Source organism: Panicum hallii, chromosome 5 (assembly GCF_002211085.1).
Source record: "Panicum hallii strain FIL2 chromosome 5, PHallii_v3.1, whole genome shotgun sequence".
Taxonomy (NCBI): Eukaryota; Viridiplantae; Streptophyta; class Magnoliopsida; order Poales; family Poaceae; genus Panicum; species Panicum hallii.
In genome coordinates, this window is record NC_038046.1 from 9,868,791 (window position 1) to 9,881,277 (window position 12,487).

The window sequence follows — 12,487 nt, forward strand, 5'->3', positions numbered from 1 at the left end:
CCGAACCTGCCACGCCTCCCCTTCCAGCTTCCCCGCTCGCCGCGACGCCCGAGCCGGCCGTGGCAACGGCGGCGGCGTCGCCGTCGCGGCACCGCAATGGCCACGCCACGCGCGCGATTCTTGGCCTGCATTGCCGTGGCGGCCGTGGCGCTCCTCGCGCCGCCGTGCGGGGTGGCCGGGCACTCGCGCGGGCTGCGGCCGGGGCGCGGCGCCGCGGCGGCGCCGTTCCCGGCGAACGCGACGCGGGCGGAGATGATCGAGCGGCAGTTCATGGAGTGGGTGCGGTACATGGGCGGCCTCCGGCACAGCACGTTCCAGCACGCGCTCGCCCGCGCCTTCCCGTCGTATTCGCTCGTCGTCGACAAGAACCCGGCGTTCGGCGACTTCACGACCATCCAGGCCGCCATCGACTCGCTCCCGGCCATCAACCTCGTCCGCGTCGTCATCAGGGTCAACGCCGGCACCTACACGTACGTACGTCTCACCTGTTTGGCTGCATTGCGCTGAACCCCGTAAGCTTAGGAGGGTGACGACCGTGCCGCCTGATCGCAGGGAGAAGGTGACCATCTCGCCGATGCGCGCGTTCATCACCCTGGAGGGCGCCGGCGCGGACAGCACTATCGTGCAGTGGGGCGACACCGCGGACTCGCCGACGGGGTCCAAGGGGCGGCCCCTCGGCACGTTCAACTCGGCGACGTTCGCCGTGAACGCGCAGTACTTCCTCGCCAGGAACGTCACTTTCAAGGTAACCACCCCGGCCCCCTGCTGGCCGTTGCGGCGCCTGCTTTATCCTATGCAATCTGCACGCTCCGGTTCTGCGCTCTTGTTCCTGTTGTGTTTTTCTGTCCCCTTTTCATCTGCCGCAACTCAGCATGCCGTGACACGGCACGGCACGCAGAACACGTCGCCGGTGCCGAAGCCAGGCGCGACGGGGAAGCAGGCGGTGGCGCTGCGGGTGTCGGCGGACAACGCGGCGTTCGTGGGGTGCAAGTTCCTGGGCGCGCAGGACACGCTGTACGACCACTCGGGCCGGCACTACTACAAGGAGTGCTACATCGAGGGCTCCGTGGACTTCATCTTCGGCAACGCGCTCTCGCTGTACGAGGTACGCCGCCGACGTTCCTCTTCCTCAACAACGGTCTCTGCGCAGAACATGCTACACCATGCAATCCTTTTCTCTTCTACTACCGGGGTGCCAAATCAGGATTCCAGATGTTAGACCCATGGCCTATCTTGCCAGCCAGAAAAGTTTGTAGGATCGCGCCAGCTCAACACGGAGCAGAGGCTCCGAAACAGAGCATGCAGATTGCTAGTCTGAATCTTCCACCAAAATGAATCCATTCAGATAGCTCTTGTTCAGGAATGGCTGTGATCTGTAACTTCCACGGCGCACTCAAGGCTGGAAGCAAGTAGTAGTGTAGTACCACTAGAGGCACGGGCAAGTTTATTTAGTCTTTTCGTGCGGCTTGACACTCCGGGTTTATGGTACGTTGACGCAATCATTCGCACGAGACGAAAAGAATGCCCAGCCCCAGAGTTTGGTATGCGCTGACCAGATAAGAGCGTACTAGTTCTGGGCTTGCACACTGTCGTTAGCGCAGCGGTCAATGTAACACGTGCCCGCCAAGACGGTCATCATTCGGCTCCAAACCGTGCACGAATTGGCCCGGCAAAAATCTCTGGCGCGCAGGAGTATAATCTTTTGTTCCGTGGTGGCTGGAGGCGGTCGCCGTCGTCAATCGGTCACCAAGCACCTGTCCTCCTGCCGCGGCGGACTCTTGCTGGTGTCCGCTTGCGCCCCCGACCTGGCGACCGGCCGGCGTCCCCACACCCACGGGCGGGCCGGCGTGCGGGCGACGTGCTGGGGGCTCTGGTGCCTGCATCGCCGAGCAGAGAAACCCATGCGCACTGCTGCTGAACCTGTCGATTAACGGGAATAACGGGCGTGGGTGTTGTTTGGTTGCAGGACTGCCACGTGCACGCGATCGCGCGGGACTACGGGGCGCTGACGGCGCAGAACCGGCAGAGCATGCTGGAGGACACGGGGTTCTCGTTCGTCAACTGCCGGGTGACGGGCTCCGGCGCGCTCTACCTGGGCCGCGCCTGGGGCACCTTCTCCCGCGTCGTCTTCGCCTACACCTACATGGACAACATCATCATCCCGCGCGGCTGGTACAACTGGGGCGACCCCAACCGAGAGATGTACGTACGCCCTCCTCCGTCCTGGCCTCCTACCTCCCCTACCATCTCCTTCTCCTCCCACCGATTGCCATTGCCATTGCCATCCGGGGCTAGCGGATGACGGGCGTGCTCGCCGGGTACTAGTGCTCGACGGCCACGCCGCCATGTCTCGACGCCTTTTGCCAATCCCATCTCGCGGGCGCTATGGCTTTTACTGCTTTGCGGCATGGAAAGCAACAAAGAGCTCAGCTATTTTGCACGTATGTAGGCGACCTGTGCTGTAGCCTGTAGGTAGTAGGATCATGATCGGTAAAGCTGCGCGCAGACAAAGGGGGCACTCACCTGCTCCCATTCTGGGCGAATCATCCGAGCGCACGGGTGGCCGCCGGCCCTCCCGATCTCGTCGCGATCGTAGCGGCTTTCCAGATTCGATTCCCACGGCCCGCCGGCGCCACAGCCACACGGGCAAAAGCAAAGCCCTATGCCTCTGCGGCTAGGGCTATCGCGAGAGCCAAACGGCAATGGCGTTCTCTGATCAAATCTTTTCTTCGCCGATCGATCAAAAGCTCGAGTGAGTAGGGCGTAGAAGTTTGGAACTAACTCCCCGTGTTCGTTGTTCTTGCTGTTGCTGCAGGACGGTGTTCTACGGGCAGTACAAGTGCACGGGCCCCGGCGCGAGCTACGCCGGCCGGGTGGCGTGGTCGCACGAGCTCACCGACGACGAGGCCAAGCCGTTCATCTCGCTCAGCTTCATCGACGGCACCGAGTGGGTCAGGCTGTAATCCTAGTTTCTCTGTAGCTCACGGCACGCGACACCCATGTAAAGAAACAGAGGGGGAAAGTATACAGATTTAATTGCCATTCGTCAACTCGGAATACCACAACACAACTTCAAAACTGATCTTGATGCGAATCTAGCCAACTCAGTACGTAAAAAAATGAAAATTGTTTGCGGTCAAAGTTAAATTTGGTCAACTAGACGCAAATAAGAGGGCCGCGGCCTAATACTCGTTACCCACCAAAAAACAGGCCCAGCTCATACAAACATCATGATCACGACTGGATCACGAGCACATGAGTTTTTTTAAAAAAGGGGATAAAAAAAACAAAATTCGAAAAAGGGGTGCCAGTTGGATAAATTTAGGAAAATGGGTGCCTCCCGCCCGCTGGGAGGGCGGAAAGGAGCCTCCCGCCTAACCATAGGGCGGGATGCTCAAAAAAAATTTCCAGGGACCTCTTCGCGAATAAGAAAACTTTTTTTATTCGCGAAGAGGTCCCTGAAGCAGGCCTCCCGCCCGGCCACTGGGCGGGATGCCTCCTGGTTATTTCATGTGTGTGTGTTTTCTGGCTTCCAAAATTCGTAACAATTCACAGAAAAATCCAAAAATAGCAAAACTAGTTTTGTTAGAAACTAGATTTCAAACTCTATAACTTTTGTTAATGGAGTTTAGTTTGAAACAAAATACTTTTACCCCTATTTTAAAACTAAGATTAAGTAAAGTTTATGCTTAACTTTAGGATTTCATGGTTTGTTGTTTATGAAGTTTGGTATGACTATTCTATAAACTCTAGGTACCTTTGTGCAAAGTTTTAAACTCAAATTTGATGTAAATTTAACTTCTTTTGTCTTGAATTTTTCAAATTTGAAATGTTAACTAAACCTAATTATAACCCTTTTATAATTAAAATCTATTGTTATTCTCTAATGTGATATTATTTAATATCTAATATATAGTCAAAGTTCTAAAACCTATAAAGTTCTAAAACCTATAATCTTATGCTCCTGGTCCATTTTTGTTATATTTTTTCTTAGATTATTTGTTTCAGAAACTATTTGAAATTCAGAATTTTTTCAAATATAAGATTCATTCGCCATACTCTTATGTATGCACATAAAATTTTAATTCAATTTTCCAAGGAAGATTACGGTATCTAAAACTCGTACGAAGATAGTTAAACGATAACGTTTGCAACGTAGAATCTAAATATTACGATAGTACAATACATGAAGCCATTTAAAATAAAATAATATGATAATAAACATTACAAATATTACAAATACATGAATCCAAATATTGTGTCTTCAGTCAATGCGGCAAATATTACAAATACGTATCTAGGTCTGATAGAATCTCAACGCAGCAAATATTACATATGAGCAAACAACGTTTAAATAAAATTACAACTAAATGATGCCTGATGACGTACTAGCACTCGATCGGCGACGTCTCCCACTTCTTGATGCAACCGGAGGTCTTCCATCTGTAGCATCACCTGTAGGGCCAGCTTCAGCACAACTGGGGCCAGCATCATTGGTTGGACAACGTTTATACGTGTGTCCAATCTGATTACATGCACTGCAGCATTGTATCATCGGACGGAGCTCTGACTCATCCATATCATTACGAATACGCCGTGACTGACGGCGTCCTCTCTTAACCCGTGATGATCTTGGGTCTGGAATATAGATAACAGGATTCGCTGTCTCAGTGAACGATCCAACCAAACGGAACCCATAGATCTCATACTGCCAGGTGCTAGCAATTGTCTCCTTTCTGAAGTAATGTGAAACATATATATCGACAGGATGTCCAATATCCGCACAAGCAGCCATTACATGAGAACAAGGTAAGTGCAGCAACTTGGGCCTCATGCATGAGCAACAACAAGTTCCATCGAACTTGAGAATGCACTCCTTTACAGGAGTTTGACGTCTCATGCCATGTCGCGCCCTATCTTTAGGAGATACCTCAAACTTGAGCTCCTGTGTTCCACATTGCCGTACATGGTGTAGCCGGGCGCTTTCTGCCTTCTTAGTCATATATTCTGTTACCTTGAATCCAAAATTTCTGTCTGGATCTCGCATGAATATCTGATTTTTAGTGAACCGCTCCCGAAAGTAATCGGTACACCCGCGGACAATGAATTCAACAATTGCAACCAGTGGAAGCCCACGAACACCTCGCAGCACCCAATTGTAAACTTCGGCGAAGTTGGTGGTCATTATACCGTACCTTGCACCATCGGTATCATAAAGTAACGCCCACTTCTCCTTAGATTCATTCTCAATCCATTCAGAAAATTTTTTCACCGCTGACCCAGATCTTCTGCGAGTACGTGCAGTATCTGTTGGCAAAGAGCACAAAGCCTCTGCTTCATCCTGTGCAGTTATGTTTTTTGATGCGTCCTCGGCTCTTTTCTTCCCGGTCAGTTCATCAAGTTTCTGCCACTGCTTGTTAAATTTTTGCTGATTCGTTTCCTTGCATAGCCTCTTGAACATATCCATAAGGTGCTTGTTCTTGAATTGCCTGAAAAAGTTTGCACCGATATGCCTCATGCACCACCTACTGCGAATATCACGCCACTTGGGCGGCTCTCCGGTCTCCACACACCCCTGCTGCAAATCTAGAATTGCCCTCAGTATGCCGGCGTGACGATCATGAATCAGGCAGACATCTTCCCTATCCCGAACGACTGCAAGCTTAACCCGTTCCAGAAACCAGTACCAACTGTCTGTGTTCTCACTCTCAACAAAAGCAAAAGCAACAGGCAGCAATTGATTGTTTCCATCCACTCCAATAGCTGTCAGCATTTGCAATCTATACTTTCCTGTGAGAAAGGTCCCGTCGATGCACAGGATAGGCCGGCAGTGATGGAATGCGTTAATGCATGGACCCAAGCTGAAAAAGACCCGCTGCAATATGTGGGGCGGACCTTCTCCTCTGTCTAGAGTTTTCAGGTCATAGTAGCTTTCAGGATTTCTCTGACATAGGACGGCCAGCATTCGAGGAACATTATCATATGCAGCCTCGAACGTACCAAACCTCATCTCCAACACCTTTTGTTTTGCACTCCACGCCTTACTGTATGAGATGGTATACTTGTATTTTTTCTGAATGTACCTGATAATAGACTTTGGTTCATATGACAAGTTCTGTACTATCGTCCCGTACATCTCATTTGCGATGTATTGCGACGTGAGGTTGCGATGGCTCTTCTGCACCCCAGGCAAATGACAAGTGTGCTGAGTGACAATGGAGCATTCCCAATAATCTTTCCATTTACCCTTGTAGGCATGCACCCGCCATGGACAGCCATCCTTCACACATACTACATCGTACTTACGAGATTTGCACTCGACTGTCTTAAACTCTCGCATAAGAGAGAGAGACCAGCACTTAACAGCTTTCTTCACCTCTTCAATTGAGTGGTACCTTGCACCCTGGATAATTTCATTCTCCCTGCAATCCGAAGGCCAGCTACATCCGTCATCTACGACAAGATGACTGAAGTCGCTGCTTACCCAATCTTGAGGCACATCATCGTCATCATCAGACGAATCGGCATTCATTGCTTCATCCAATTCACGTTCTTCGTCTTGCAGCTGTTCAACAATAAAGGGTATGTTCTCCCCCTCATCAGCCACGCATTGAGGTGCTGCGGTGCCACCTGCCTCAATGTTTGCCTCCTCGACTTCTTCATCAATATTTTCATCCCCCGGACCAGCTTCAATGTTTATCAAAGGAGGGTTTTGGTGCACACTGACAAGGAGTACCAGTGGCCACTGCCAATGACTTGCATTTTGCAGATAAGTTAGCCAGTCCTCGTTGCTTGCAAGTGGCATAAGCTCCCAGATCAAAGCGTGAGTGGTACGATTTATGACGCATTGAACACTCACAGTGTGTGTCTCCTGATTAATCCTTAGTCCCCCCATTAACCAGTTGCATAGGGATTCAAATGTCCTCTCGTGCGGTCTGGTAATTCCTCTGACTGCACAGTTGAATTCACTTAAATCTACCACATTCGGCCCATAAATCACATTTCCTTCTCCGTAATATATACTGAAAATACCCTTCTCGGAAGACATATCTGTCAATCATTAATAAACTAGTTATACTACATATTAATACACAACGAACGACGATCCTAAATTTCAGCGACTCTCAGATTATATTTTACAGATTCTAAACTATTCAGATTATAAATTATACTAAAAACAAATGAAAATACTAAAACTATTCAAAATATAACTACTCTATCAAATATTTCCTAAATTATAGTTATTTTCAAGTACTTATATGGCTAGAACGAGAATATACCTCAAAATCGACGTGTGGACAGGGCTTCGCCGCTTCCTCTTCTCTCTTCCTCTCCTCTCTTTCTCTTTTTTTTTATTTTTGCTGGATAAAATGGCATTTTTGGGGCAGGTTGGGGCTTAAATAGCCGGTGGGGGGACATCCCGCCCGACCAAAGGGCGGGATGCATCCCGCCCTTTGGTTGGGCGGGATGCCCTCCCAGGGACCTCTTCGCGAAGAAATTATTTGCGAAGAGGCCCTCGGGTGACATCCCGCCCGCTGGGTGGGCGGGATGTCCCGGGCCCCACGCGTCCCGCCCGTTCAGCGGGCGGGAGGCACCTATTTCCCTAAATTTTCCCAACGGCCACCCCTTTTTCGAAATTTTTTTTATCCCTTTTTTTAAAAAAATTCACGAGCACATAACCTGGGCTACTTGTGATGGCCTCGCCACAGCCCAGCCCAGTGTTACCATGGTATTGTTCGTGCTTTCGGCCCATTCTGGCAAGTAGCAAAAAATGGGGCCCATTTCGCTAGCAATAAGCACCAAAGCTGATCATGGATTATACAGTACTCGTAGAAAACAGAGCACTGTCCTTTTCCCCAAGATCTGGCAAAACATTTTACAGCGACAGAGAACAAAGGTAGAGGGGCAGTGAAGGATAGATAGAGCAGCTGGGTGGACACGGTTTCTTCCACGTTTCTTCTGCGCTAATGGACCCGTGACCACTTAGCTCGTGAGTGCAGTTTAGCTGTTCCTACTTAAAAGGTTAGATCTCGATTGGATCTCTGGCCGAACACAAACAAAAACGTAAAAGCTAACTCATCTTGAAGGACCCAATCGCCTGGAGCAGTCCGAATTCACGGACGTCGCATGCAACTAATTTTTAGCATTAACAATTCAAAGTGAATATATTGCATTCGGCATTCTTACTACCAGAGATTCAGAGCACTACTCAGAATATTTTCTCCCGAAAGTGTATCTACGGATAAATAGCAAAGCTAATAAGAGTAGCCCTTTTTCTCAGCTCCACTTCTGCTCTCCCTGTTGCTTTCATGGGCAATCGGGCTCTTCAGTAGCGGAGAGAGCCCTTGCCGTGGGCAGTTGGAGCAAGCAAGAACAAAACCTTGCTCCAATTTCCACCGCATTGAACACGGCTTCAAGTTTCGGAAATCGGAGCAAGCTGCATAGTTGCACTGACTTCATAGCTCTTTGATCATAGTAGGTATCTGATCTCTGCTCCCGATTCCGGTGAAGTTATTGAGAATGTGCGAGTGGCCAATGGTAGATGACTAGATTGTACAAGCATCCCTCCAGGTTTAGTACTCGAATGCTACTGCAATTTTACAAAACAAAATCAGGCAAATGCAGAGCAGAGTACTTAGTGGAACTATAACAGTGGGTTCTGGAGACAATACAGCCACAGGCATAGCCTCACACCAGTGAAGTGAACTAGCCTCAGCTTGGATGACCTACATACTGAGCTTTCACTTCCAGGCTTACAGCATGGGTATGTTTCAGTTTCAGCCTTCCAACTTCGAAGTACTGCTCCACCCTGCAAGTACTAGCACAGTGCATAGGGCCACGTCCCTGTTTCAAGTGTCCGAACGTTTGAAACCGAAGCACGAGCACCCCTGTCACGGGCCTCCGTACGGCCGGGTCAATGTAAGCAGATGCACTGCACCGCTAATAACTAGATTGCCGGTACCACTGTCTGACACTGGCCGTTATCTTCAGCCTTCACATGAGCGTTGGCAACTTGTTAGCCACTAGCCCACTATACAGTTCATGTCTCGCGTTCTAATCTGCTTCAGGAGATTCGAAAAAAAATGCGCAAGTAGAAAAATTTGCATCCCTCTTTACTGCTCCGTGTTACCTTTCACTCATTTCGTGCCCTGCTAGATGTTTATGTTTTAGCATCTACAACTATGTACAAATCTGGTCTACAATCTGAGCACAAACAGCAGTTTTTGCATCCCATCGTGTGATCACCAGAAGCTGTTCAGGTAGTAGTCTCTGGCCACCTCGTCGCTGGCGCCGATCCCGGAGCAGCCGGCCGTCCGGGTCGCGTCCGAGCACTGGACGCAGAACCCGCCGCCGCGCGCGTGCGAGCACGACCTCCTCGACGTCCCGGTCCGCGCCGTCACGCTCGACCGCGGCGCCTCGGCCGGCGGCACCGTCAGCCGCTGCCTCGGCGCGCTGTGGCTCCGCGTCCGCGCCGCGGAGGACGCGGTGCCGGCCATGTACCGCGGGCTGACGAGCGCGTCCCGGTCCCGCGGCGAGGCGCGCCGCGGCGTGCTGCCTGCCAGGCTGTGCTCGATGCTCTTGGCGGGCGAGGAATCGTGGGACGGCGGCACCAACCGGGGCGTGTTGTGCGCCGTCTTGGAGCCCCGGGGGTCGCGCTCGGGGGTGCTCCGCCGGAACGAGAGCCGCGCGGGCTGCTGGTTGCCGCCGGGCAGCGGCGAGCACGACGGCGTCGGCGCCGCGAGGCGGTGGTACTCCGACGAGTTGTCCGGGGTGTAGTGGCTGGTCATACGGGAGGACCGGGAGCGGAGGTGGCACGTGTCCATCTCCACGATCCGTGGGCTGCGCTCGTAGTTGGAGTCCGTGCTGTCCGACAGCCTCCGCCGGTGCGCCGGCGTCGCTGGCGGCTTCATCCGGGCCTCCTGACCGAAGATCCTCTCCTGCATGCCGAAACGGACCACATAAAACCAATCAAAAATCCAGGTTCCAAGCCATGCAACTTCATCGACACGAACATCGCCAATTATATCCGCGCAAAAACAAAACAAAACATCTGGATTACTTCTTGTTCCATGGATTTCCGGTGCGAAGCATTCTTGACGGCGATGGAGTCGGACTGCAGCCGCATGAGCGTCTGCAACCGGTGCAGCGTCATGGCCGCCTGCCTCCTCACCAGGTAGCCCCGCACGAGTGCCTGGATCTTGACGAGCGACCTGAGAGCTCGAAGGGCTCTCCTAGCCTGACACGATGGATTCAGAAACCCAATGTCAGACTTCTCTCCAGAAAAAAAAACTGCTATGGTTGAACAACTCCGTATTAGGTAACGGGGCTTATGTCAGGCTACGTAATAATCAACTGCTCTGCCGCCAAACAGAAGCTTGATAGGACGCAGAAGTCATCGCCGGCGCAGAGCAGCAGAGTAAAGAATTGCGCGAGTGATCAACGTGCAGATTTTGTATAGTACCGACAGTGCAAGTGTTAACAAACGACTGTACGTCGTGGGAAAGAAAAAGGGTGTAGGAGCAGAAGTGACATCATATGCAACAACAGTCTAGTCCACCTAGCCAAGCAGTAAAAAACAAAGAGGCTGGAATATAGCAAAAATACACCGCAAGAAGATTCTGCATCGTTGCAAAGAAAGAAACTTCTATACTGCATGTTTTCTATAATATTTTTTTCAAAAGAAAAGCTCTACTGCATGAGTGAACCAAAAACTGGAACAGAACAGAATGTGAACAAATGGGTACTGAGACCGATCATACCAGGTAGCCTCTGAAGGTTTTCTGGATCACGACGGCGGCCTTCTCCTCCCGAGCCCTCGCATCCTCCTTTGGCCTCGCCTGCGGCGACTCTGCCCCGGCAGTGGCGGCGGCGGGCTGACCCCACGACCTCGCACCGCCGTCAGATTCGCTCCTTCTATGCTTCGCGAAGCTCCACCTCTTCTTCTCCCTCCCCAACCCGCCGCTCCAATCGGTGGCGACATGGTTCACCCCGAATCCTTTGTGCTCCTCCTTATTCCTGCCCGTCAGTAGATGCTTGAGCCATCTCACGACACGCCTCATGCTGCTGCAACTCTCTGCGCACAAGGATTCAAGGAACAAATCGGTCAATGAAAGGAATGGGAGCAAGCGTTCCAGCAAAGGGAGATCAACAGGCGACGAGCTCCTCAGACCAAGGAGCCCAATCAGAGAAGAAACCAAGCGTTGCAAATGCACCTTTCTGGTGGAAAAAATAACTACACTCGGATGAGAAATCTCTGGAGGCGAAGGAAGCGGCGAACTTTGGACGCGGATGGCACAACGATCTGTGTGCCTCCAGCTTGAGAGAAAAGGAGCCTTTGGAACAGCCAAAGGAGAAGCCTGGAGCAAGAAACACCTCACAACCTTTTCGTTCCGTTGGCAAAAGCCGCAAGGCAAGAACGCGGCGAATTGTACGGTGTGGAATAGCAAAAACCAAGCGCAGCTTTGCGCACGAGAAGCCCACGAGATGAAAGCAAGAAGCTTTGCGGTTGCAGGGCAAGCAGCGGCAAAAGAGGCAGCCGGGGAATCAAGCAGGGAATTACAGCGTCCGGTAGAGAGGAAGCCGGCGAGGTTTACGCGCGGCCGTCGTGCGGCCCCCGAAGAGGAAAGCGGCTGGGCTTTCGCTGAAAACCACGCGCGCGGATCAGCCTCGAACAGTAAAAAAAAAAGCAGCGATCCCAGCGGCAGCGGGCGGGCGGGCGGGCGGAATAGTAGTGGGGAGGCCGGGCGCCGGAACTGACGCGTGGGTCTCCACGACTCGGCACCGCACGGTCAGCCGCGCCTGCGCCGCGGCCGGGCAGGCACGCCCAAGCTCACGAGAGATTCCCCGCCGCCTTGCTTGCTCCCCGCCCAAGGGCTCCGAGCGCAAGCCAAAGCTCCAGACGACCAGCTCAGGCGGCGCGCTGTTGCGTTGCGACTCCCGTGCTGCCAAGGCACGTGTCCGCCCCCGTCCGTCCACCCCGGCTCTGCGTGCACGAGTAAAAACGGTGCCCGGGCGGGGAACGAGGGATATGAGCAACCCGGTAACAAAGCGAAGGCGCCATGGGCATGGGCAACACTGACACGCACCTAGAACGGCCGGCCGGCCGGGACCGGGAGATCAGATCGGCTGGCCGGTTCGATGGCGCCAAGATCCGCCGGTCCTGGCTTCGCGGGCGCCCGCCGCGCCGCGCCCCACCACTGGGATCGTGTCCTCCCTTGGAAGTACACGCGCAGCGGCGAGCGGATCCGCTCTGCTGGCACGCCGCCCACTTGCTCCGGGCTCCGGACGCGCTCGCCGCCTGCCCGTGGTCGTGGCTGCTGGCCTCGCCGGCAGGGCCCCCCTTCTATCTATACCGTGCGCGGTGGCCGGCGCGTCCCCCGCATCTCTGCCCGCCTGATCGCGCTGCGCGCGGAGAAAGTCTCCGCGGGAGAAGACGAGCGGCAGTAAAAAAAAAAAGGTTGCAGGTTCGGTCATGCTGCTTGCTGCG

General features: G+C 52.7%; 2 protein-coding genes across 6 annotated transcripts; one reads left to right on the plus strand and one right to left on the minus strand.

The window, feature by feature from the left end:
- LOC112894694 (probable pectinesterase 53) lies at positions 1-3,050 on the plus strand. 3 transcript variants are annotated; one of them, XM_025962477.1, is made up of 5 exons: positions 1-470; positions 553-745; positions 872-1,105; positions 1,967-2,202; positions 2,816-3,050. In XM_025962477.1, exons 1-5 carry the CDS (start codon positions 97-99, stop codon positions 2,961-2,963), a joined length of 1,185 nt encoding a protein of 394 aa, XP_025818262.1. In that variant the 5' UTR covers positions 1-96; the 3' UTR covers positions 2,964-3,050. The 3 variants fall into 3 exon arrangements, with proteins under 3 accessions (XP_025818262.1, XP_025818263.1, XP_025818265.1); XM_025962478.1 differs by having other exon boundaries at positions 899-1,105; XM_025962480.1 differs by lacking the exon at positions 1,967-2,202.
- A 6,042-nt stretch (positions 3,051-9,092) lies between these two features.
- LOC112891870 (protein IQ-DOMAIN 14-like) lies at positions 9,093-12,487 on the minus strand. 3 transcript variants are annotated; one of them, XM_025958866.1, is made up of 5 exons: positions 12,087-12,487; positions 11,561-11,983; positions 10,761-11,074; positions 10,061-10,237; positions 9,093-9,938 (listed from the first exon to the last, which is right to left on the minus strand). In XM_025958866.1, exons 3-5 carry the CDS (start codon positions 11,058-11,060, stop codon positions 9,243-9,245), a joined length of 1,173 nt encoding a protein of 390 aa, XP_025814651.1. In that variant the 5' UTR covers positions 11,061-11,074; positions 11,561-11,983; positions 12,087-12,487; the 3' UTR covers positions 9,093-9,242. The 3 variants fall into 3 exon arrangements, with proteins under 3 accessions (XP_025814651.1, XP_025814650.1, XP_025814648.1); XM_025958865.1 differs by lacking the exon at positions 11,561-11,983 and having other exon boundaries at positions 12,087-12,486; XM_025958863.1 differs by lacking the exons at positions 11,561-11,983; positions 12,087-12,487 and adding an exon at positions 11,214-11,554.